This window comes from Erinaceus europaeus, chromosome 19, assembly GCF_950295315.1.
Source record: "Erinaceus europaeus chromosome 19, mEriEur2.1, whole genome shotgun sequence".
In the NCBI taxonomy this organism is placed as follows: Eukaryota; Metazoa; Chordata; class Mammalia; order Eulipotyphla; family Erinaceidae; genus Erinaceus; species Erinaceus europaeus.
This window is the reverse complement of record NC_080180.1, coordinates 22,310,008-22,335,139: the sequence shown is the minus strand read 5'-3', so window position 1 is coordinate 22,335,139 and position 25,132 is coordinate 22,310,008. Positions and strand designations below refer to the sequence as shown.

At 46.0% G+C, this 25,132-nt stretch overlaps 1 protein-coding gene across 7 annotated transcripts in view; it reads right to left on the bottom strand.

Moving 5' to 3' along the window:
- Positions 1-934: 934 nt before the first annotated feature.
- The window catches only part of ATP2B4 (ATPase plasma membrane Ca2+ transporting 4), a 109,936-nt gene continuing 85,738 nt past the window's right edge, over positions 935-25,132 (bottom strand). For 3 of the 7 annotated variants that reach the window (XM_060178623.1, XM_060178624.1, XM_060178626.1), the window contains 10 exons: positions 24,851-25,030; positions 23,562-23,649; positions 22,195-22,301; positions 17,218-17,409; positions 16,593-16,806; positions 15,254-15,465; positions 14,195-14,302; positions 12,040-12,216; positions 8,169-8,249; positions 935-3,067 (listed from right to left, as the gene is read on the bottom strand). In XM_060178623.1, coding sequence (XP_060034606.1) covers positions 2,753-3,067; positions 8,169-8,249; positions 12,040-12,216; positions 14,195-14,302; positions 15,254-15,465; positions 16,593-16,806; positions 17,218-17,409; positions 22,195-22,301; positions 23,562-23,649; positions 24,851-25,030 — 1,674 coding nt within the window. In that variant the 3' untranslated portion in view covers positions 935-2,752. Of the gene's footprint in view, positions 3,068-8,068; positions 8,250-12,039; positions 12,217-14,194; positions 14,303-15,253; positions 15,466-16,592; positions 16,807-17,217; positions 17,410-22,194; positions 22,302-23,561; positions 23,650-24,850; positions 25,031-25,132 lie in introns of all 7 variants that reach the window. The other 4 variants (XM_007522120.3, XM_060178625.1, XM_007522117.3 and 1 more) reach the window with 2 other exon arrangements.

The following is a 25,132-nucleotide window of genomic DNA, read 5'->3' as shown; positions in this document are numbered from 1 at the left end:
CTGGCTGTCCTTCCTTCCTGGATGCTCTCCTTCCCACCTGCACCCTCTACCTGTCTTTCAAGTTGACCAAGAGAGGATTCTAGGATCTTGCTACCTCCTCCTCCCTCCCTATCAGTTCCTTTCAAATCCAAAGCACTGTCTGGATAAAAAGCTCTCAACTATCTCCCTATCTACTCAACTGCCAGTTGGATCATTGAAACTGAATAGAAAAAAAAAACTTATATAAAAACATATGCATATAAACACTTGAAATTATTCAATTCCATTATCAACAAAATTTATATTAAAAAAGTTTAGAAACCAACCGATTTGTATTTTCCTATGTATAAAGATGGCTGTTTGGAGAAAGGAAGTATGGTGCATTGGCTTTACAAAAAAACCAATTACAAACATACTAAGTCCCCTGTCATGTCTTAACAGCTGGTTATGTGCTCCGGCCACCGGGTCACATGACAGCACTTTATTTTAAATCTTTTAAACAAAATACATATGGCTGACCCAAAAATATCAGTTTCTGATCTAAAGAAAACTATATATATTTTTGCATAATAGACCTATATTTTCTCTCCTACTATGGAAACTAGAACACACACACACACACACACACGCACACACACACACGAACCGCTGACTTGAAACATGTAGACACAAGCCCTCAAGTGACCCGTCAGGCACCATGAATTTCTTCTAGGGGCAGGGATGGTAAAAATCGCCTCCAAAGTTGGTGATTACCTTGGCTTTTAAACTGATCTGAGGTAATAAAGACTTGACAGAACTAAATCTTCCAGATATACTTAATAAACATACGTGTGAACACCTAATGCCTTGGGTGAGCTCTCTCTGGCCCTTGGATACTTAAGACAGAGAAGACACTGCTGAGGCATATAAACTCTAATTTGCTGGGTTGTGTGATCATGAGGGCTTGCAGGGGGTGTTTTTGTTGTTGTTGTTTGTTTTTTTTAAATTTCTCTTCCCTAGGACTGCTCGGCTAGAAGGGGTGAGAGAGGAAGGTGCCAGAGGAAAAGGCTAGCAAGGACAGGCCCAGGTAAACTTCTCTCACCAGTGGAAATTTGGCAGTCCAGAAGAGCCGAAGCCCATTCCCCCTTCTCCAATCACTCTAGAAAGAGGAGGGCAGACTCCATTCATGACTGGCAGACATGAGTTAGACTCTGCACAGAAGAGCTTAAGTTAACATCAGCAGAAAGGAAAATGGAGCCCTTGCAAGCATGGCTCCACCTTGTCCCATTAAGAAGCACTTAGAAAACATCTCCTAGCAAAGCCCCCAACTCCTGAGAGGCAGGTGGGAAGGGGTGACTTTGGGCAGTGGTCAGGGACAGAAGGGAGAGGGTCTCGAGAGGGGGAAGAGAAGGAAGAGGAGAGCTTTGCAGGCAAGTCTTTTGCTCCTTTACATTAGTAAAATGCCTCTGGAGCCCCCAACATGGGACACATATTTTCAGAGTCTGAGTATTTGAGAAAGGTTGAACCCTTTCCAGAGATTAGATGAGTTAGGGTATGTGGCAATGGATGGAATTAGAAAGTGCAGGGGACTGTCAAAGCTGGTTCCTGGGCACCTGCACTCAAGGTTTCTGGTTTCTCAGGGTGCCGTGTCCTCAGATCTTGTAGTAGGGCCCTCAGGTGTCCTCCAAGGCTTCAGTAGTCACTCCCATGACAATCAGCTCCTGCCCTGGGAGATGATGCCCAAAGATGGCTTTGAAAACAGTAGTGGTCATCCCCAGGAGGGCCAATGAGTTTGGCTTTGATGGTCTGTTTTGCCCTAGACCTGGCAGCTTCTGGTTCTCAACATCCATGTTCAGTTAGGAGGAAGGGTCATTCTCAAGTCACTTTAGGAAAAAGGAGGAAGCTCAAGCTTACAGTAAAAACTACATTACACCCAGAGGCAAGCTTTATGGTGAAGGCTGATCACCCCAGCACTTAGGAATCACACACATCTGACAAGATAGCAATTTAGAAGTAGAAAGTAAGCTGGGAACAACAGGAACACATTTTTTCCCCCTTTAACCAGCTCAGTTGTTTCAAAAGGACCCTTGTAGCAAAGAAGTCTATTGCCACGAGGACAAAATCAAGGGTTCCACTGCAGCCAGAAAGGAGAATGGTTAAAGTTGAAGGTCGTCTCTAGTTTCTTAGTCATCACAACTTAGAAAAAGATGCACGATAAGGAAGCTAATGGTCACGAATGACCCAAAGAACCTCAGGGAGGTTTGACTGGATGGCCAGAAAAACCTAGAGTGCTTTAGGTAGACCTTTTCAGATGGGAAAATCATTTCAAAAACAATCATGATAGGCTGGGTCTATACTTTGATTCCTTCCTCAACATATTTTGTTTAAAGACATTTGTCTCTTTGAACCGTCAATTAACTTTATAAATAGCATAATTCATAATCTAAGAGCCAGAAGTCAGGAGATGGTGACATGGGGGTGAATACTAGGGGTAGGTGGCTAGTTCAGGGGGGGAGATGTTGTCATTTTTAAGAACATGACGACTCATTCATTCAAGGAGTAGATTCTGCCACTCATTACCTACCTGGGGTTTGACTAGGTCCTGCTACAAACCCCAGTTCAAGTTTAAGTTTCAATTCTTGTAGGTCTGTGCTCTTGCCTCTTCATGGTCATGTAAGGGTCCCCACATACTTGGGAACAGCTGACATGACAGTGAAAAGTCCCGTCATCACCTTATGAACTGGATAGATGAAGAAGGAAATAGGGACATCAGGGGCGGGGGTCAGGATGAAGTTCAAACTGATGTCTCCAGGCTGTGCAGAGGACTGTCCGAGTGGGAGGCAACAATTTGCACTTGGCTGCAATCCATCGCATTGTTGTTTGTGTTGGCATATGGAGTCGCTTCACCATCCAACAGGAGCACCCTAGTCCCAGTCTTGGGAACCATTTCAGGATTATCCTTCTCTTGCTCTTCCAGAAGTGGTGTTTGTGGCCCCTCCTCATCTATGACGAACTCAGGGTGGGTCATGAAGTTGTGGATGGAGTTTTGATTGTTGGGTTTCTGAATGCTTTCGTGGAGGGAACTATGGAACGCTCTGACCACTTTGATCTACACCAGGGAAAGGAAAAGGAGGATGAGAATTGGCCAGTAGAAAAAGAAACTGGTGCTTCGAAGAGAAAAACAACAACAACAAGAACAACAAGAATTGAAACCACAAAACATTCCTGATCAATCCGTATGCAAAGATAAACATGTAAGAAGAGGTCATGGAACACCAGAAGCATCGTGTGGCTCAAACTCCAAGCACTGGGGTGGGGTGAGTAACAGCAAACAACCAGGATGTTTCCGAAGTGTCAGGGGGTGGGGGGGGGGGGGCACAACAAGGTAGAAAACCAAAGGCAGAATCGGCATTCCCAAACAATCCACTCTTCAAAGTGAACAGAAAACACAAAGATTCATTAGTTCTTTCTGATGGAGGGCAAGGATGGCAGAGCTAAGTGAAAATCATCAGGCAAACTTAAAAAAAGATGGTTCAGACATGTGGATTTCTGTGCTGAGGCCAAATGCTTTGTGAACATGGAGGGAAGAAGTGACACAAGGCGTTTGGTAAGAAATCTGTTTGGAACTGTCACAGAGCCAAGCACATCTTGATATGCAGGTGATACACCTGAGGTGACAAGTGACATTGAACATCATGCAGCAAGTCAGACAAGCCAGTCCTCGTTTGTGTTGGCAGCATGCAAGTCACTAATAATGCTGACAATTCTCCAAGGTGAGGTTTGACCTTTTGTGAGTAAACATGCACATGTACCTATCCCACTACCTCCTCCGTGTCCCCTTCCCCCAAAGAAAGCACAATTCTGCTCCTCAGTCCCTGTCCCAGAGATGTGGATGGAATGTAGCATCAGGAGCTGCCTCTCTGCTGGCCAATGAAAGACCTGGCTCCCCACACAAATGCAGGGTCACGTCTTGCAGACATAGTGGCTGTGCCCAGGCAAGCAGCTTTCTCCAGCTGTTCTGCCTTGTGAAGGGGAGCTTGCGTTTCTGTGGAGAAGGGAAGGGCAGGGCCAGAAGAGCCACCACACAGTCTGGGAGGCAGTGATGGGGACACAAGGAATTTTTCTGATAGAGTGGACAAAGAGGTTGGATGAAGGAAAACAATTTAGACTTTCCCTAGGAAAAAAAGGATGCTCTTTTCTATAGGTGTCAGAAGAAAGGGGTTCAGTCAATTCAGAGGGGAGAAAGCAAGCGAGAGTTGCTCCCTGTGAAAGACCTTTGCCTTATACATTGGCACCATCTCTGCTTTTCTGACTTTAAATTTCTCTGGGGTAGGGACTAGAACTTGGGTTTCTAAGACCAGGGTAGGGGAATGGGCGGAGGCCAAGGGAAAAGAAAATGATTGTACGTCAGTTGTTGAGAGATGGTAAATTCTAATCTTGTCCAGAAATTCTGCCTTCAGAAATGAACTGGGAGCAATGCAGATGACATTGTTGAAATGGGAGAGGGGGAGACATTGGGGTGAGGAATGCTTTTGTTTCTTTGCTGTTTAAACAAAGCATGAGCTCCTGAAGATGAGATAAGAATGCAGCGAGTACAAGAGAGAATCACACCAATGAACTGATTGGATAACCAGTCTCAGTGCTTCTGACCACTGTGTAGAACCTTCAAAAACAATGTGCAGGAAAGGTTCACCAAAGTTGTGTCTTCTGGATGAGGCCTTCTTTATCTTGTCTCACTCCACAAAAGCCTGGCTGACGCACCCAAGACTGAGAGACTGAGGGTACTCAAAGCTTAGAAGGCAACGGATTCTTGGCCACTCATTGGAATCAGCTCAGCCAAGGAGAACTAAGGATCCTGGGCCTATAGTCACCATGCTTAATAGAAAGTCAGGACCTACACTTTCACCCTTCTATGAACCTTATTGATCTTCTGATTTATGAGCTTAACTGTCATTTTCTCTCTGTTCCAGATCTTGGTGAGCTCAGTTGGATTACAGGCTCCATCCAGTCTTCAGGAGATTTCAAATGTCAATTGATTCACGTCAAATCTTAGTGCAAGGCAACTTGGGTTAAGTCAGCCCAAACTCAATGCCTCTCCCTCGGCTCTGGTCAAGCAATGGGTTTAGTCATGACACTCCCCGTAGGAGTGATAACATACAGCCTGTACTTTTCACCTGCTCTGGTGATCTCAATATTTTTGACAAGTGCTACAGGATAGCAGCTACTATCAGCTGATCATCTTCAGTGTCAGTAGCTTTCAAATTCCCTGCTTTGATTTTCCTTTTTTGGGAAACAATCAAATACTTTATTGAAACAATTATATGCAAGAAAGTCCAATATATGAAACAGGGTTTTAAAAAATTGGGGTGGGTCAAGGGGCTATGCTGGCTTTTCCTCTCACCTATTGGGATGATCAATAACTGTTACAGGAAAGCAATGAGATACAACTGAACTGGGGCTGGGCAGATAGGGAAAAAAAAAAGGACACATTTTCTTCTGTTGGGGGGGGGGGCAGGGACCAAGGAAGAACCATCCAGCTAAACTGCAGGACTTCTGGAAGCTAAAGGGAAACCAGCCACCTGCAAGGGAAGCTCAAGTGAAGAGGAGTCAGAAAGCTAGGGAGTGTCAGGGGCCTGGCAGGGGGAGAGAAGGGTTAGGGCGTAAAGGGATTGGAGGTTGTGCCAGAATGTCTAACTCCACCACTCAGAGAACATCATATGCTGACGTACAATCATACAGACCCATTACCAATCCACCCCAAGCAGTGGTTTGTTTCCTTGCCTGGTTTGTTTGTTTTACTCAGCTCTGGTTTATGGTGGTGCCGGGAAGTGAACTTGGGACCTTGGAGCCTCAGGCTTGAAGGTCTTTTGGATAACCATTATGCTATTTCCCAAGCCTGGCGTGTGGGGGGTTGGGGTGGGGTGGGGATGGTGGGGACAAGTGCTGTGAAAGCTTCAGACCCTCTCCACTCAACCAATCAACCCTTTCTCTGCGGTGAGTCATCATCTCAAAAAGCGTCTGGGGAACATTTCTTCGGAGACCCTTTTCCTATAGGTGAAAATGGTTGACTGAAGGCTAACTCTCAGGATTCAGTTCCAGGCTGGAGCTTAGATGAGGTACGCATGCCCAGGAACATTCTCTGGAACTCAGTGAATGACCGGCTAAAGACCCTGTCTCCACAGCTTGCATTCTGCAGGTTTCCCACACCCCTTCCCTTTTATTCTTTTTTAGAAGCCAGAGGAAGAGGGGGGAGATTAGGGCTTTCCTCTAGAGGGAACTCTTAAAAGAGATAAAAAAAAAACAACTGAAGATTGAGTGAGTAGTAAATTCATTTGGGGGATCTGGAGTGGAAAAGATGATTTTAAAGATGATTTTAAAGTATATAAATATAGTTTCTCAAACCTTCAAGTTTGAAGGCACAGCTGGAGAAAGAGCAGGTGTGGCCTGCTTCTTCTTGCCTGACTTTCTAATCTTCAAGGGCAAGCTGTGGACTAGGAGAGCCTGGTGGACTCTGTGCTGTCTACCATCAAATCACGGAGACAACTAACCCATCACTAACCCTTCTTAACAGAGAGACAGCATTTCAGAACAGAAGCTAGTTAGAAGGTGAATCTAGAAGAAAGAAGTTAGAGAGATATGGAAGAACTTTTCTAGTTCCACATGTTACTTGCCTTTGGGGCTACATGAATGCATATCTATAGCTGTCTCGCCCCCCCCCCCCCCCGCCCATACCTCTTGCAAATTGTCTAAAAGGACAACAGAGAATCTAGGTCTGGGAAACATGTATAATAATGTGACCCACAGACAATGGCACTGCTTTTTCTTAATTCTCTTGTCCCAGGGTTTGGTTGGGAGTGAGAGAGTAAAGTAAAAATAGAAGCTCAGACATCTGAGGTCTACAATATACCTGATATGGAGAGATCTCCTGCCCCCTAAATATTGATACATTAATAATACTATCATTAGCCTTATCTCTCCTTTATGTGTCCCATTTGGAGACAGGAAAGTGAGAAGGAATAGGAACACATAAAGATTAGCAAGAACCCAAACATCTGGCGTTGGGAAAACCAGCTGTTAGACTGGATGCTGACAGCAGTCCAGTTGACAGGCTTGCTGAGGCAGTGGTTCCTGAAACTCTGTGTGCAAACTAAACTATGAAGGGATAGCTAGAGGCAAGACAGTCAGACTACAGAGAAGGATTAAAAACAAAACTCCAAACGTGTTCTTCAGAAATTCCTAAAAAAAAAAAAATTACTATACAAGTGAAGAAAACACATTATTTTGATCTTTTGGTATATTTCTCTCCTATCCAGATGCTAGTTAACTGTTCCTTAAGCAGAGTTTGGGTTTAAGTCCCTGAAAAATGAAATAAGGGAGTGTGGGATTCTCCACCCTGTACTTGGCTGAAAAACCTTCCTTTCTTTCCATTCAGGTAAAGCTTTGATGCTAACAAGAGTGGCAACCGACAAGTCAAGTTGAATCATGACTCTGTGACGACAAATTTAGTGGTAGAACTCTAATGGGAACAGTAGTTCATTGCTTACCTTTTTAAAAATTTTTTTAGGAGATCTCAAATTCCCCCCCATCCCCACCCTATGAAGAATCCTTGCATTCTCCTTTGGTCTGACTTCACACTTTACCTAGGAGGTAGAGTTCAGATTCAGAGGAGCAGGAGGAGGAGCGAGGTAACATACTCAAACAAAGCAAAACCCAACCAACTGACCAAACAGCAAAGAAAAAGAAAAAACAAAAATCAAGGAAGAAGCAAGCAATGCAGAGGAACCAATCAGAAAACAGGATTATTGGCTTAAAAATGGTTATGATTTAATAGGTTTTTCAACATTAAAAAAATAAAATAGAAGGGCACACAGCTTTGTTTTGGAGTGGGGAGGTATCTATACATATATATATATATATATATATATATATATATATATATATATATATATACATGTATGTATATATATTTTGCCCCATCTTTCTTCCCTTAACTATAAAAGATCCAAGGCAAAAGGCAAAAGGGAGATAACCACAGTTGGTTAAAGTGGATGCCACGTGCTCTCTTGTGGTCATTTTAGCAAATCATGCATCATAATAGACTATCACTCACTGCCCATATTAGGAGATGAAACAGCAGCAGCAGCAACAGAAGTGGAGGAAGAATGGACTGGTACAACTGACACATAGGATGAGCTAGAAGTAAGTTTTACATCAAGGTGTTGACCCACGGTCTGTCGCTTTATTTTTCCCTTAAGAGAGGCTCCCGTCTGGAATGTGTTAATTACGTCGATCTGCAAAGAATCAGAGAGTGAGACAGCTTTGCTCTGGTAGTCAGAGAGAAAAGAGAAAGGAGGGAGGGAGGGCTCTGGAAGGGTTGAGGAAGGAAGACCCTACAAGGAGCTGGGAAAAGGGCTAGGAGATGGACAGCACAGCAAGAGAGATATTCTCTCCTACATAAAGCAGCAGTGAGGAGAAGGGTTCACTGCATAGCACACTTCATTAGGGGAAGGAACACTTTGCCAAGGAGTTCAGATACTCAGTTAGAATTCAGCTTTTTTAGCCAGTGGAGGACATTTATTTGAGGTGTACTAGACACCCAAAGTATTTAACATATAAAGGGATGTTTCTATTCTGTGATAGCTTATTTCATTGTTTTAACCTGTGCTCTTCTGAATATACATATACTTAAAAATATACACATATATAAAATATATATTATTTTATTTTATTATTATTTTTTCTCCCAAAGCATCACTCAGCTCCAGTTTATGGTGATATGAGAGAGACTGAACCTGAGACTTTGGAGCTTCAGGCCTGAGAGCCAATTTGAATACCCATTATCTCTCCCCACCCTTTGACCTATACTCTTAAAAACGAAGGCATGCCATTTAAGATAGAGGGCAGAGTATCTATGAGTGAGCTGGAAGGCTTGGGATTCTCTAAATCAATTAAACTAGACTCTGATTATTCCAGATTTTCTAGGAAAATAGCTTATCTATATAAAACAAAACAAAACAAACAAACAAACAACCCCCCCCCCCCAAGTATTAAGTATGTCATAGCACATAAGTTGCCATGGTGGAAAGGCTCCTGGCTCGTGACTCATTGGGCTCACTTTCTGCGGGGTTTCTTCTCTGAGCCATCCTCTCCATGGACTGTAGTGGACAGAGACAGGAGCTCAGGAAGCCAGAGGCCAGGCTCTCTGGAAAGAATGCCACAGGCCACCTGGGTGCACGGACATCTTGCACTTTCTGATAGGTAACCTAGGTGAAGTGCTGGTAGGCAGCTACGAGGCTGATGCTTTTAGAGAGGTCGCTGGCTACCAGTGGCAATTAACATCATGTTTCCCAACAACCATCTTGATCTGAGGCCCTGGTGAAGCCAACCATCCTTCTCCCTGACACTTCAAGAACAAGGGAAAAATCAAAAGGAATGCCTTTCTCTCTCAGGAGTTGGTGCATTTTAAGATTTAGTCATCTGGGGAGTCGGCGGTAGCACAGCGGGTTAAGTGCAGGTGGTACAAAACGCAAGGACCGGCATAAGGATCCTGGTTTGAGTCCCCGACTCCCCACCTGCATAGGAGTCGCTTCACAGGCGGTGAAGCAGGTCTGCAGGTGTCTATCTTTCTCTCCCCCTCTGTCTTCCCCTCCTCTCTCCATTTTTCTCTGTCCTATCCAACAACGATGATATCAATAACAACAACAGTAATAACTACAACAACAAAATAATAAGGACAACAAAAAGGGAATAAATAAATATTTTTTTAAAAAACTAAGGAAAAAAAAAAGACATAGTCATCTTAAAAATACCCACATGCTTTTCACCATGATCCAATCAATTGGGAATGGAAGGAGGTGGGAGAGTGCTAATTCCATTTATCTGATTTTGTTTTCCCAAGAGACAAGGTGGGAAAAGGCACCTTGTGAGTCAGACTGGCAGTTTTGATTTCTAATGCTTCCCTGAGGAGCCCCAGAATGCTCTGGGTGAGTTTATGGATTGAGGTCAATGTCTGAGCTAAAACACCACTCCTGCACATTACAGTTTTTGACTCTAGAGGACTAGAAGCCTGATCTTACAGGAGGAAAGGGCTGACATGTGGAGAGGACTGAGCTATATGGGAGAAGGAGGTGTGGAGACACCATCCTCCATGCTTGTTAGGGCTACAAAGGCCCAACCTCCTCAGTGAAATTGATTCCAGTTAACCTTCCCAAAGACTCAGATCCTTCTGTTTTCCCCAACTTCTGCTTTCTGATGTCTTTAGCTCCCTGTTAAGTGGAAGGGACTGGAATGGGGACAAGAGTGTGGCAACACCTGCCATCCCTAAGTGTTGCAGTGAGAATGACAAAAAGCATGAATTAGCAGGTGGTGGGGGTTTTGTTAGAATCCTGCTGAGGCTGAAGGGAGCTTCATATCTCCAGGTCACGGGCTAACACAACCAGGCTCATCAGCTCAGGGGTCTGGCCACACTGACGTGGTGTGGGTTTGGTCGTCATGGCACCTTTAACAGGCTGCTTTGGCTGACCCGTTGCCTTATGCTCCAACAGGGGAAGGCAGCATGCCTAAAGCTAGAAATCCCATGAGACTAGAGGGGTGTCCAGTGTGGGGGAGGGAAATGGTTACTGGAGGGAAAGGGAGCTGCACATATCTCAGCCCCCAAGAAAAAAGAGTGGCAAGGATCCAGGGGACACTGGAACCCTAGAATCCTGGCTAGGGTGGAAAATCACACAGAAGAGGAGGCAGATGATCCTGAAGGAAGAAAAGCAGATATGTTATTTTGAAAAGCACAGATCTGAAGGAAAGCCAGGGGCCTCAGAGACAGGAGCCAAAGACAGTGGGTTCTCTGGGTATGCGAGGCCCTTGCCCACAGTGGACTCGGCAGCCTGGAGGGTGGGCAGGGTGAGGAGGGGATGCTGAGTGTCCTGTAGAGGGAGGCTCCCTTTCTAGGAGGAGAGACTTAGGGAGGCCCCCCTCCCCTGGCCACCCTCCACCCCCATTTCTTGGTTCTCCATCTGTTGTCTCTGGAAGACAAGTTCCTAGCAGGCATCTAGTTTAAGGCGTTCATTTCATCGCCTCCCTATACACTAAGGAGGTGGGGTTGACTAGGGAACTTCCTAAACCATTGGTGAGGCTAAGCTAGAGACTGATTTCTGTACTCTCCAGCCAGTCAGAAGGGGGACATGGCCTGTTCTTGGCAGAGCACCTGATAACCTTGGTATTTACAGAGTTTAGAGATGGAAAATCTAAGTGGTGTAAAAGAGGGCAAGTGACAGGAGCTGTGCTGCCTAGACCAGCTTATTCACCCAGGAGAAAGCAGTTAGAATTGACGTGTGGAAAGTAGGAGGGGAGAAGGGAGGAGGAAGTGACTGAGGGGCTACAGATGTGGGGGGGGGATGGGTTTCAAGCACTAGAAGCAGTTCCTATCACATTTCAGACATGTAGGGAAGGGGAAAGTTTTGGAGAATTGATAGCCTCTTCCTTTCTGGGAAGCGAGTCTGAATCCTGCAAAAGATACTCAGGCATTGAGAGACCATTGACATTTACACACAGGTAACCAGCCACCAGCTTTCCACCATAGCCTTCCACTTTTTTTTTTTTTTTGAGGGAGGAGGACATAAAAGTGTGTTCTCTTACTAAGACCCCTCCAGATGACATCTCAGCCTTGAGGATGTGCATTTATTGCATGCTGGGGATGTTGGTGCTGAGATATTGTCTAAGTCCTTCCTTCCAGAGGGCAGGGAAGTCCAGGACTTATGAGAAATGACATGCAGGGAGCCATTATTCCCAGCAGAGTGTGGGAGCAATGGCTGAGAGTTGCCCCAAAGCTAAGGGGTTGTCTGAACAGTTAGGGCCACCCTCCTCCCAACCCCCGCTCTCAGCCCTGTGTGAGCCTTCTTCTCAGAAGAGCCCTGGCCTCTGTCTGTCCTTAAGCTGGGGAGCAAGGGTTGCCTGTGGGGTAGTGGGCATCAGAAACGGGTGAGGTATGGGATGCAAAGGGCTGTTGCCCCTCTACCTCCCAGCAGCCCCCCCGCCCCAAGAGGGCAGAGTGTCTCCCATGGGGAGGAGAGGCCATTGTCAGAGTACCTGAGTCTGGATTCGGTTCAGGCCTCGGAACCAGAGGATCTGGCCTCGGCGCAGCTCCATCTCCCCGTGGTCAATCTCATCTAGCCCCTCAGCTTCCTTGGTTATCTCCTCTTTGGTGGTGCCATGCCCAGCCTCCTTCAGGAACTTCAGCGATTTGGTAGGTATCATGGAGATGAGCTGAGACAGATTCAGAGAGACAGCAGCATCAGGGGAAGAGCTGCCCCTCAGCTGATATGGCTCAGGCCTGTGGGCGGGTTACTTTTGTGTGCTATCACCTTTCCTGCCCCAGCAGAGCGAGGAAAAGTGCCACCCCACCCTGGCAAGTCTTCCCTTGGGGAATGATAGCTGCCAAAAATGACTAGCCGGCCTCAGGGAGGTCTTCAGTATTGGTGGGCATACAGAGAGTGTACATTCTAGTAACCACACAGCCACCTGCCTCGTTGGCGATCTCATTTTCCTGTTTGTCTGTCCTTCTGGTCCATTTGCAAAGTATCATTTTTAGGGAACTAGAACTAAAGCGTGGTATATAGCACAGAAGGACACACAGGGAGAGGCCAGATCTAGGGACTGACTGGTCACACTGCATGTGTAGGTGCAGGCTAGAGAAGGGGCTGGGAGACAATGATTGTCCTCTGCATTGCCACATGCATTTCTTTCTTTCTTTCTTTCTTTCTTTCTTTCTTTCTTTCTTTCTTTCTTTCTTTCTTTTTTTCTTTTTACCAGAGCCCTGCTCAGCTCTGGCTTATGGTAGTATCAGAGATCAGAACTGGGACTTTGGAGCCCCAGGCATGAGAGTCTCTTTGCATAACCATTATGCTATCTACCCCCACCCTATACACATGCAAATTCTTGTGTTATAAAATTATAGTAAAAGGAGACCACATTTTCTTGGACTTGGAATGAGTAAGTAGATGGGACAGGGCATGGAAGATGGGAAATATGAATTCTATTTAGTTATTAACTTTTTATTTGGTAGGAGAGAGGGAGGGAGGGAGGAGGGGAGGGAGGGAGGGAGAGAGAGGGAGGGAGAGAGAGAGAGAGAGAGAGAGAACTATAGCACCATTTCACCACTTGTGAAGCTTCTCTACTGCAGGTAGGAGCCAGGGCTTGAACCAAAGTTCTTGTGTATAGTAATGTGAGTCCTCAACTGGGAATGCCATCATCCAGCCCCAGGAGAGATGAGTTCAACTGGACAACTTGGAGCAGTATGTTGGGCTTGCAATGCCAAATCAGTCATTAAAGTGAGCTCAGAGTTTGCCACTTGGTCCATTTTTACAAACAGGGTGAGGGGTAGACAGGGCTCAGATGGAGAAGGGGCAATGTGGGGAGTCTAACATGGTGCCACATATTTTAAAATAGGAAGAATGCCACAGTTCTGCTGTTGGATGCTGGACGGAGCAGTGGCCGTGTGGTGTCAAGGTTACATGGCCACAGGGGAGACTGGACCCAGGTGGGAGTTTCAAACAGCAGGCGAAAGAAGTGTCACCTGGGGATCTTTGGGGTCAGTTAGAATAAAGACTGTGTCACTCTGGTATCCAGTCATGCTGGGGAGATGTGGGGTCTGCAGAGGTTCAACCCAGGCCAGAGCTAAGGAGGAGGGGTACCTGCAAAGGGAAGGAGTGAAACTCTTCCTAGACCTAGGGATACTATTCTAATATGAGTAGCTAACGTTTACTGAGGACTTCTAGAGTTCTAACATTGTAACTGATTTACCAATGAACTACCATTAACTTTGTTATCCTAAATTGAGGAGAGTAGAGCTAGAGAGTAGTCAGGTTCTCTCTAGAGAGAACTCAAGAGTTTGCACTGCTAGAGACTTTGTAAGTGCAGATTGATCTCAGGTAAGAGTCAGGCATTCAACTCTCCGATAAGGGCACAGCGAGGAACAGACGAGATGGGGGAGTCCCACATGACATCAATACCTGACTACAGCTTCATGGGGATCAAGCTCTGTGGTCTGTATACTCCCCTCCCCTGAGAACCTCATCTCTCTCTCTCTTGGAGTGACTGGAATTGTCTGTAGTGGTCAACACTACTTGGGATTCTTGAAGATGGAAAGGACTTGAAAACCAAATATCTCCTAGAGGGGGCTGAGTTTGCAGACATGAGAACTGAGTGGGGTGGGGGGGGGTAGTGTATAGGGTGGGGTACTCACCTGGCCCCATAGCAGTTCTCCAATACCGATGAAGAGGCACCACAGCCACTGGGACAGGCTGAGTTTCGTGCAACTAAAGGGTTTCCCCCCAAATTCCACAATAAAAATCTAGAACAGAGAAAGAAGCAGCCTATCATGAGGGAGGTGGTAGTGGGCAGTGAGCTCTCCCTCCAGCCAAGGTCACCAAAGCCACATCCAGGACTGGGCTAGGATCCCTAGCTCCAAACCTAGATCTGCTTGTTGCAGAAAGAGAAAGAAATCATCCAGGAGAGAAAGAAAAAAAATCTTTCTAGAACATTCTGCTGGGGAGACAGACATAGTCACTGTGAAAATTACTGATGTCTGAACTTGAGGCAAAGGAGTTGGAGGTTTGTGGTTAAAGCTAGTGGGTGACACAGAGAAGCCACTGTGGTAAGGACGAGGAATTGAGGATGGGAGGCAAATAAGGGAGACGCCCTGGGGCAGGGTATGTCAGGGACTCTGGCTATAGGGTGAGCCTATACTTTCTCTTATCCACAGATTGCGTATCTCTGGCTAGATCAAGAAGGAAGAGACAGAGGAACACTCTCCTTTCATCACTGAGCCAGCCACATCCTTGACCCCGAGAGAAGCTCAAACCAGGCTCTCTCTGTCAACTCCACATGCACTAGCACATTTCTCTCTCTTTCTCTCTCTTTCTCTCTCTCTCTCTCTGTTGATTACACATCAGGAGCAAGAGCAGGGAGAGAGGGCTGTGTGAGGTGTGGGGGCACATATCAGACAGACTAGCAGGAGGCAGGAAAGAAGGACTGTCCTCTTGGTTGCTGCTTGCTTAGTGGTGTTTTAGAAAGATAAGAGAAAGAGTCCCACAGGTCTAATCTTATCTGCTGCCAAACAGGTGGCCTTGCAACGGAACACTCGCCACAGCAGGTGAATTCTGGAACACGACAGGTATGGAAACAAATTGACAACCTTCCTCAAACGTGTTACCCGCAGCTTCACTGCTCCCCAACCGACTATCTCTTTCCTTTATCAGCCCAGCTGCCACTCCATCCCCCACAACTCCAGCTAGAGTCCCACCTGTGTGATGAATGTGCCCAGGACCACAGAGCAGAAGATGAGGTTGCGGAAGATGCCCCCGAAGACATTCCTCTCCCCATGGATCTTTCGGGAGTTGACTTCATTGAAGAGCTGCATCAGCACGAAGGTGTTGAAGATGATGGTATAGTGCTGGCTGGGCGGTGCATGCAGAGGGGCCTTCCTGCCACTGTCGATGTCAAAGATCTTCTCACCTGGTGGCAGAAGGCATGCACTGCAGGTCAGTATGGCCGCTAGGGGGCTCGGGGCAGCTCAGAACACACTAGCATGCTAATCTCAGTTATTTGAGGTGGGTGTCCATTCTAACTGGTCAGCATCTAAGCTACAGTAGCTGTCAGATATTTTATGTGTTGGTCTTGATCTCCGCAGATCTGATTCTGTCTACCGGTCTGCCGTTTTTCTTTTATAGAGCACATGAATGCTTTTATCACACTGGAACATTCTTGAGAGAGGGGGACACACCACAGCACCAGAGCTTCCTCTACTGCAGAGGCTAGAGAGCCATCACCACAAACCTGGCTCACGCACATACACGGCAACACAGGTGGCCTACCCAGCGAGTTCTTTCTCTGGTCCTAGTGTTGCCTTCTTGTGGTGCACTGGAGTCAAGCACAGCAAGTTTGAAACTTAGTGCACTACTTACTCCTAAGTAACATGACCCAAGCTTTTGGATTTACAATCCATTGAAAAACAAGGGGCCAGGTGGTGACACACTGGGTTAAACACTCACATGACAGGGCTCAGAAACCCAGATTCAAGACCCTACAGGGGGAAAGTTTCACGAGTGGTGAAGCAGTGCTGCAGGTGTCTCTGTCTCTCTCCCTATCTTTCCTTCCCTTCTCAATTTCTCTGTCTCTATCCAGTAATAAGTTTAAAAAAAAAGTATTTAAAAAAAAAAAACTGAAGGAAAAAAAAGAAAAACAATGTAGTGGAGATGGCTCCCATGTGAACTTCTTTTTCCCCCCTTTTTTGCCCTAGTTGTTTACTGTTGTTGTTATTATTATTGTTGTTGTTGGATAGGACAGAGAAATTGAGAGAGGAGGGGGAGACGGGGGAGAGAAGCGACCCCCTGCCGGTGGGGAGCTGGGGCCTTGGACCGAGATCCTTATGCAGGTCCTTGTGCTTTGTGCCATGTGCGCTTAACCCGCTGCGCAACCGTCTGCCCCCCGCCATGTGAACTTCTTAAGAGAACACCAACTCACACAATGCGAAGTTGCTATAATGCTTAGTGGTGTGCCCACTTGTGTCCATGCTGTCTTCTTTCCTGCAGCTGATCTCTGCCCCCACCTCCAGCCACAGCCCGGCCCCATGTCCAACTCACCAGCAAAGACGAGGCTGAAGATGACAGTGAGCTGATAGACTGCATGGCCCAGGATGTTCTTCATCATAGTGCGTGAGATCAGAGGCTTGTTTCGGCCATAAGGACGGCGCTTCAACAGAGAGTCTGTAGGAGGCTCTGTGGCCAGAGCCAGCGAGGCGAATGTGTCCATGATCAGGTTAACCCACAACATCTGCACAGCTTTTAAAGGGGAATCCTGGGAGGAGGGGGGGACACCAGTCTTTTCAGCTCTTTTCTAGAAGCCACCCGGCCTCTTCCCACCTCAACTTCCTTTTGGCCCTTAAAATGACCTATTGTCTGCTACCCAACTTGTTAGCTGAATGACCTCAAAAGGTTTCTTCACATTTCTGAGCCCTGGGCTCTCCGCTTATACAATGGGCTTTAACTCCACTTTACTACTTCGCGAGGTTGTTGTGAAGACTAGAAATACTCTGTGTAAGTGCTGGTCACGGTGGCTGATGCATAGAGGCTGAACAGATGGAAGGTAATGGAAAGATGGAGGCAACAGACCCCCTAGAGCTACTGCCTACCCTGACACCATGGGGGAGACTGCCGCGTGACCCCCACGCTTCACCCCCTGCTGCACCCCCTCCCACAGCCCTTTCACCTGAGTGATGCAGGCCCCTGTGAATGCCACAATCACGGCTACCACGTTGACAGTGAGCTGGAACTGCAGGAACTTGGAGATGCTGTCATAGACGTTCCGTCCCCACATCACTGCCTTCACGATGCTGGTGAAATTGTCATCCGTTAGGATGATGTCTGATGCCTCCTTGGCCACATCTGTGCCCGCAATCCCCTGTGGTCAGAGGGGGAAGGCAGACAGTGAGGGAATGGATGCAGCTGAGTTTATCTGCCTTCCAGACCCAGACGCCACCTCCTGGTCAGGACACTAGAGGGCACACCAGCTACACAAAAAGGAAGGACCGGCACATCATGTTTGGGGTTACTTCTCCCTCCATGCAAACAAAAGGAAAATGCATCCCCTGTCACTCTCCAGAGAAGACGGGGGACACTGGGAATCACAGTTAGCTTTACTCTCTCATTCTCTTTTCCCTTTGAGAAATGAGCTGAACGGTAGGGAACAGGTTCTATCTAGTTTAGTTGCAAATTGTTACATTCCTCTTCCCATTGCCAGCATCTCATTTCATTTACCTGCCCTGCATTTTTTTTTTCTTTTCTTTCTAGGAGGAGTCTGGCAGTATGGCTCAACTGTCCTATCCTCTCTTTTCAAAATTCTGTCTCTGGGGAAGCACAAAAGTCTTCTGGTTAGACAGACATGCCAATGGCTGAAAGCTGTACCTGAGAAACACTCTGCTTCTGAGTCTGGCAGGCCAAGCCTACAACAGGTGACCTCGGATTCATTTCCAGCCTTCTCTATGTAATCTCCTGCTCAGACCAACCGGTGTGTTCATGGTTCTCTGGACCACCTTCCCTTTTAGATTCTATTTTTCTGTCCCCAAACTTATTTCTCCAACTATTTATTTTTTATACAAGTAGAAAATAAAATTAAGCTTCCAAGCCCTCTCTAAAATGGAAAGCCGCATGACATAAGTGAACTGGTACAGTCAGTTGGTAGCATGAAGGAAAAATGTTTCAAGTGCTTTTCACAAAGTAATTTGAGGGGAAGTGGTAGGTGGCTCAGTGGATCAGGCTCTGAACTCTCAAGTGTGACGTCCTGAGTTCAACTCCTGCCATCCCATGTGCCAGAGTGTTGCTCTAGATCTCTCTCTCTCTCTCTCTCTCTCTCTCTCCATCCACCATAAACAAATAAATAAATCTTTAAAAAATGTATTTTGATGGTACAGTCCCAGTAAGATATACCTACATGTTAAAATGAGAAAGACAGGAGAAATCTTTGACTGCTTTTAGTAATTTTGCTATCACTGTGTTTTGAAGGTATTATATATAATTTAGAATAAAACCAATAGGTAATAATGATAATATAATCAGGAATAAAAAACTTTCAGTTTAAGAGATAAAAACCAGAAGCTGGGAAGTTAGAACTCTGTAATACAAATTAGAAATAACACTATGAATTCAAGCTGTATTTTATCTTTAAGTCATTGTCAACAACAAAAAAGTATACGATATATTTCCTGGATTTATCCACTGAAGAGTTCTAGAAATAATGATTGACTAAAAAACAAAGAGAACTCTACCACTAGGGCTGGGTGGTGGTGCACCTGGCTAAGTGCACATGTTACCATGAGCAAGGACCCATGTTCAAAACCCTGGTCCCTACCTGCAAGGAGAAAGCTTCATAAGTGGTGAAGTAGCGCTTTTCACACAGGACTGGTGTCAGAGTAACTACACAGGGGGTGATTCTATTTTTTTTACAGAAGTATTAAAATTAATAAGTAATATAAATCAGAACATCTTCATTTGGGTTAGGGGGGGTTGCATAGTGGTTATACAAATGGATTTTCATGCCTGAAGGACCAAAAGATGGGGACCAGGCAGTGGCACACCTGGTTAAGCACATACACTATAGTGTGCAAGGACCGGGGTTCAAGTCCCCAGTCCTCACCTGCAAGGGGAAAGCTTCACAAATGGTGAAGCAGGTCTGTAGGTATCTCTCTCCTTCCCCCTCCCCTCTCAATTTCTCGCTCTTCAATAATAAATAAGTAAATAAATAAAACTACGTAAGCCAGAGCTGAGCAGTCATGAGAGAAGCTAGAATATGCTTCTAAAAATAACTTTTAATATATAGGAAATAGAAGGGACAAACTAACATGCTGAAGGACATTATACGGATACAACACATAAAATTCATGTAATCTGGTTTGTTTCTTTTCTTTTCTTTCTTTCTTTCTTTTTCTTTTTTTTTTGCCTCCAGGGTTATCACCGGGGCTTGGTGATGGCACTACAAATCCACTGCTCCTGGAAGCCTTTTTTTTTCCATATACTGGATAGGACAGAGAGAAACTGAGAGAGGAGGGGGAAATAGAGAGGAAGAGAAAAAGACAGACACCTGCAGACCTGTTTCACCACTTGTGAAGTGTCCTCCCTGCAGGTGGGGAACAGGGAGCTCAAACCCAGATCCCTGTGCAAGTCCTTGCACTTCCTATTATGTGCGCTTAATTGGGTATGCTACCGACCGGCCCTGCAGTCTGGTTTCTTCAAAAGCAAGCAGCTGATGGTTATGGTATGGAACTATTACCCTGTAATCTTGCAATCTTGTAATTCACTATTAATAACAAATAAAAAACAAATAAAATAAACTATAAATTTACACACACATAACTAGGGGGAAAAGATAAAAGCGGACTGTGCAGGAAAGAGTTCACATAGTAGGGACTTTTCTCTCAGAACATTCCTAGTCAAGAATTAAGTGGTAATTAGCAGTTCATGGTGCCTAGACTATGCATCCAAGCAATATGGCTCCTGTTGAACATTCACTTTACATGTGGGAGTCTGGACTCTTAGTCTGAGAATAACCCCAATAAAAACCTGAGGCCTGAGTCTCTGGGGAGTTTCCAAGGCAGAATCATCCCTGTGCTGCATCTTAGTCGCCTGGATAAGAGCATCCTTGGTGTGAGCCCTCACAGGAGGGAGTGAACACAGGGTCATCTCAGCCTATCATTTCCATTCTTACTTCAGCCTATCACGGAGAGAATCTTGGCCACAAGTGCAGCCATATGCCAAGTCTTAGTGAATCCATGAATGTGATGGTGGGGAATTTTACTTTGGCGATCCTGTAGGACTAGTTGTTCTTCAACCTTAAGTCGTGTCAGAGTCCTTGAGAGGGATCTCTAGTGTTGTATGCTTTACATTGGGTTGTTCTAGCTCTCCCCCTGCCAAGAAAATTGGTTCAGTCCTTCTAGTTTTCGTGGGCCCGCTTGTCCCCGCCCCAAGGAACCCCGAGAGAGTTCCAGAGTTCCAGAGTTGGAGAGTTCGAGAGTGCTTTGCGCCGCCGTGGGGGAAAGAGGCAACAGAGTTCTGTTTGGTGATTAGTTTGGGTTAGTTTATGAATCGTTGTTCCTGAATAAAGAAATACAGCTTCCTGGCTCAGCCGTATGTCTCTGGTCGTCTCTGTTACCCGCCCGTGAAGCTAGCCCGGCCAGCTGGAGCTTCCGAATTTTAACAACACTCTAGGTCTGAACTCCAGGCTTCCTGATTCAGTAGTTCTGATGCAGAGCCTGAGACTCTGCATTTCTCTAGGCTTCTGGGAACTCACACTTCTAGAGCTATGGCTATAGATAAGGAGACTGAAGCAATATATAAAATAACTGCAATGTATAGAACTTATCTAGATCCTGATCTGGACAAATAAACTAGAAAGACTTTTCTGAAAACATGGGGAAGTATATAAATTGACTACAGATATATTTAATGATAGTATGGCATTACATTATTGATATTTATCTTTCACATACATATATTAGAACAGGACATCTATGGGTAAAAATGATAAACACTGTTAGATTTTCTTCAAAATAGTTCATCAGGGGGGTTTGGCTAGTGGTGCACCCAGTTTAGGGCGTATATTACCAAGTACGAGGCCCTGGGTTTAAACTCCCCCACCCCACCTGCAGGGAGGATGCTTAATAAGTGGTGAAGCAGGTTTGCAGGTGTCTTTCTCTTCCACTCTCTATCTTCCCCTCCCTATCAATTTCTGTCTTAGTTAACAAAAACTAAAAAGATAGAAAGAAAAAAATGGAAAAATTAGCCACAAGGATTTGTAGTGTGGGCCCTGAGCCCCAGCAATAACCCTGGTGAAAATAAAAATAAAATAAAATGGGTGGAGGGTAGATAGCATCATGGTTATGCGAACAGACTCTCATGCCTGAGGCTCCAGAGTCCCAGGTTCAATCCCCTGCACCACCATAAGCCAGAGCTGAATAGTGCTGTGGTTAAAAATTAAAAAAATATATAAAATAAAATAATTTATCTGCAGGTTGAGGAAAGGGAAAGTCTTGGGGAGTATGTCAGTGAAAGGAAGCTGGTCGAATGCTGACTGTTACTGATGCCGGATTCTTTGTGTTCTTTTCTCTAGGTTTTTCTATTCTTGAATTTTTCTAGAATAAACCTTTTTCTTTTGTTAGAGTATCCTAAATAAAGATCACTCTTCGATTAAAAAAAAAACAATGGTTCAATATATACAACGTGCTTATAATCATAATTCAAGTATGAGGTTGTGTGGAACATCTGAGGATTTCTAAATATCCCTGACTATCAGAATCAACAAATGTAACTATTAAGAAAACCCACAAATTTCCCAGCCCCAGCCCTGATGTTACTGAATCCAACTGTAAGATGGAGCCTTGGAGTCTGTGATTTTTTTTTTTTAAAAGCTTTTAAGTGAATTAGTTGTTCCCAACCTCCTAAGTGAAAAGTAGTATATTGTTCCATGCGGAACATGAATTTTCTATATATAGGGCGTCTAGACAGACAATAGCACCAGGTTCATGGGCAAGTTTAAGTTGCTTTTTTGGGCTCTGATACTTCATGACTTCCTGCCTGTGCCACTCCGTCTGTGTTATACACACTGCTCCTGGTTAGGTAAGCAGGAGAGAAGGCGTTAGAGGAGAAGCGCAACGTGGGATGTGATGGGGCAGGAGGGAACCACCATGTTACTTACCATAGCAAAACCAACATCTGCTTTCTTCAGAGCTGGCCCGTCATTAGTGCCGTCACCAGTGACAGCCACCACCTGACGCTGGTCCCCAACGGTGCTGTCAATGATGCCTGGGGAAGACAGATGCCACTGTGAGCCCGTGTGCACTAGCTGAAGCCATCAGCCAAGTCCTCTGTCCCTTGTGAAAGGTAGTTTGGGTTTTCTCTCCACCTCGCTTGCCATTTCCTTCTTCCCTTCTTTCCCTACGCTGGAAGTTTTGTAGTATCCCTAAGAGCAGTCAACTGCTTCACAGGTGACACGCTGAGTTAACAAGATCTGTCCTCATCCGACATCTTGTCTGGTGCCCCAAGGCAGCTGTTACCTGGTGGACAAGGCACCTGACGGTTTGGAGGCAGAGACCTGGTGGCCATCTGGCAGACTGGTGGTTTGGATGAGTGATTTCCTTAAACTGTATTTGCAAAACAGGGACGGTTCAACCAAACAGGAGAACACGTGAAGGTCACAGGACCAGTGGCAAACAAGAGATGGTGTTTAAGAAATAACATTTTACTTCATGTTTTAAAGCCGACATTTGTGGAATCTTTGCATTTTTTTTTTTTTTTTTTTTTTTTACTTTTGAGAGAGAGACTGAGAGAGGCCAGAGGACTGCTCAGCTCTGATAGAAGGTGGAATGTGAGATTTAACCTGGGTCCTCTGGGACCTCGGACACGCAAATTCAGCTCTCTTATACTGAGCTATCTCCATGGTGTTTTTGTTTGTTTTTATTGTTGTTGTTTTGTTTTTCCCTTTCTGTTAAGGTTTTACTGGGCCCGAACAATTCTACCTCTCCTGGCAGACTGTCTTTCTTTCTTCAAACAGAGGGATAAAAACAGAGACAGACAGACACACACATAGGAGAGAGAGAGGGAGACAGAGGAGGAGAGAGAGGAGGAGAGAGGAGGAGAGAGGAGGAGAGAGGAGGAGAGAGAGGAGAGACCGCAGTACTGCTTCACTGCCTGAGGAGCTTCCCCTGGGGGTGCTGCTCCCATGTGGTAGCAGGAGTTCAAACCTGAGCCCTTGCACATGGAAAGGTGTGTGTTCTGCTAGGTGAGTTGGCTATTTTTATTTTAAATCTTGTTTTATTTATTTATTTACTTGGTGCCAAGATCTGAACCCAGGGCCTCATGCATGCAGAGCAATGTGCTTCCACTGTGTTTCACCTCTGGGTGCTCTAAGACTTTGGTAGACATCTTACCCTCACCAAGGGTGCAGATATTTGTCAGACTGCACGTGCCCCTTCTCTCAGACCTCCCCACTCAGGACAGGAGGCTTGCCCTGGCTGAGGGCCCTTGCTCATTCCCTCCACATCCCTGCTCAGGACCTGAGCTCACCTTTCACCAGCGTGTGCTTGTCAGTGGGGGAGGACCGTGCCAGGACCCGGAGCTTCGGCCAGATTTCATCCAGCTTTTCTTGTTGTACCTGTCAACACCAGAAAGACTCAGGTCAGCCATGCTCACCTCAGCCATCCAGAAGGATCTCACTTCTCCTCACACCTGAGCTTCAGGGCACTCTGGGCACACAGAGGTGTGGCCTCAGGGTAACTCGGCCTGGACTTCAGGTAGATGAAGAAGACAATTCAGTCTCCAGGGGCAGGCCCACTGACCCAGACCATTCAGGGCCTGCTTGTCTTCTTTTTCCTGCCAAGTCCTTACCTGGGAGCCAACCTCCCTATTTCTTTTTTGCCACCAGGTTATGGTTGGGGCCCAGTGATTGCATGATGCCTCCACTGCTTTTGGCAGCCATCTTTTTTTCATTGACAGGGAGAGAGAGGTGTGGCACCTGCAGTGCTGCTCCATCACTCCCACCTACAGGTGACGCCCAAGGGCTTGAACTTGCTTGCTCGTGCATAATAATGTGCAAGCTTTACCAGGTGTGCGCAGCCTCCCAACTCCTCATTTTCTAGGCCCTTGAGGGCTAGCTGCTGGCTCAGGTGGCTACACAGAAGCTCTTGAGTTCTCATGTTTATTTTCACCACAGACCAAGCAGTTTGGGTCTGCTCCATACACAGGCCACACACCTGTTTCCCTTAGTCACATGGCAGTGACACAGGAAAGAAGTAGAGAGAAATTCATATAAAACTGTCACATGAGGGAGTTGGGCAGTAGCACAGTGGGTTAAGCGCAGATGGCACAAAAGCGCAAGGACCGGCGTAAGGACCCTGGTTCAAGGTCCTGGTTCCCCACCTGCAGGGGAGTCACTCCCCAAGTGGGGAAGCGGGTCTGTAGATGTCTATCTTTCTCTCCCCCTCTCTGTCTTCCCCTCCTCTCTCCATTTCTCTCTGTCCTATCCAACAACAACGACATCAATAATGGCAACAATAATAACGACAACAATAAAAAAAGAACAAGGGCAACAAAAGGGAATAAATAAACAAACAAATATCTAAAAAAAAACTGTCTCAGGAATGAAAGAATAAAAAAAGGGAAGGAGAGATGTGACATAATGCCATCTCAAAAGACAGCTTGTGAAGGAAGAGAACAAAGAGAAAGAAAAGCCCCCATTTCACTGAGAGAGCCGCTCTGATTTAAAGGCAGTTTCTCCAGGAAGAAGTTTCAGTTGGAAACCCACCCTCATGGGCCCCTGTGTCCCTGCACACTCTCAAGTGGGGCTGCAGACCCACCTCGCCCTTCTCGTTGCGGATGCGCCGGTTGAACTCTTTGCCTTCCAAGCACAGGAAATCTTCCCCGGCAGTCAGAATACCACACTTGGTGGCGATGGCCCTAGCGGTGTTGATGTTGTCACCTGTCACCATTCTGACAGTGATGCCAGCACGTTTGCATTTGTTAATGGCCTCTGGGACCTGTGGAGAGTGAGGCGAGAGGAAGCAGGGACTGGGGTGATGCCTGGCAGGCGACTTCTGGCCAGCTGCCCCTGCGCTCCGGGTATGGCAGAGGCAGCCCCG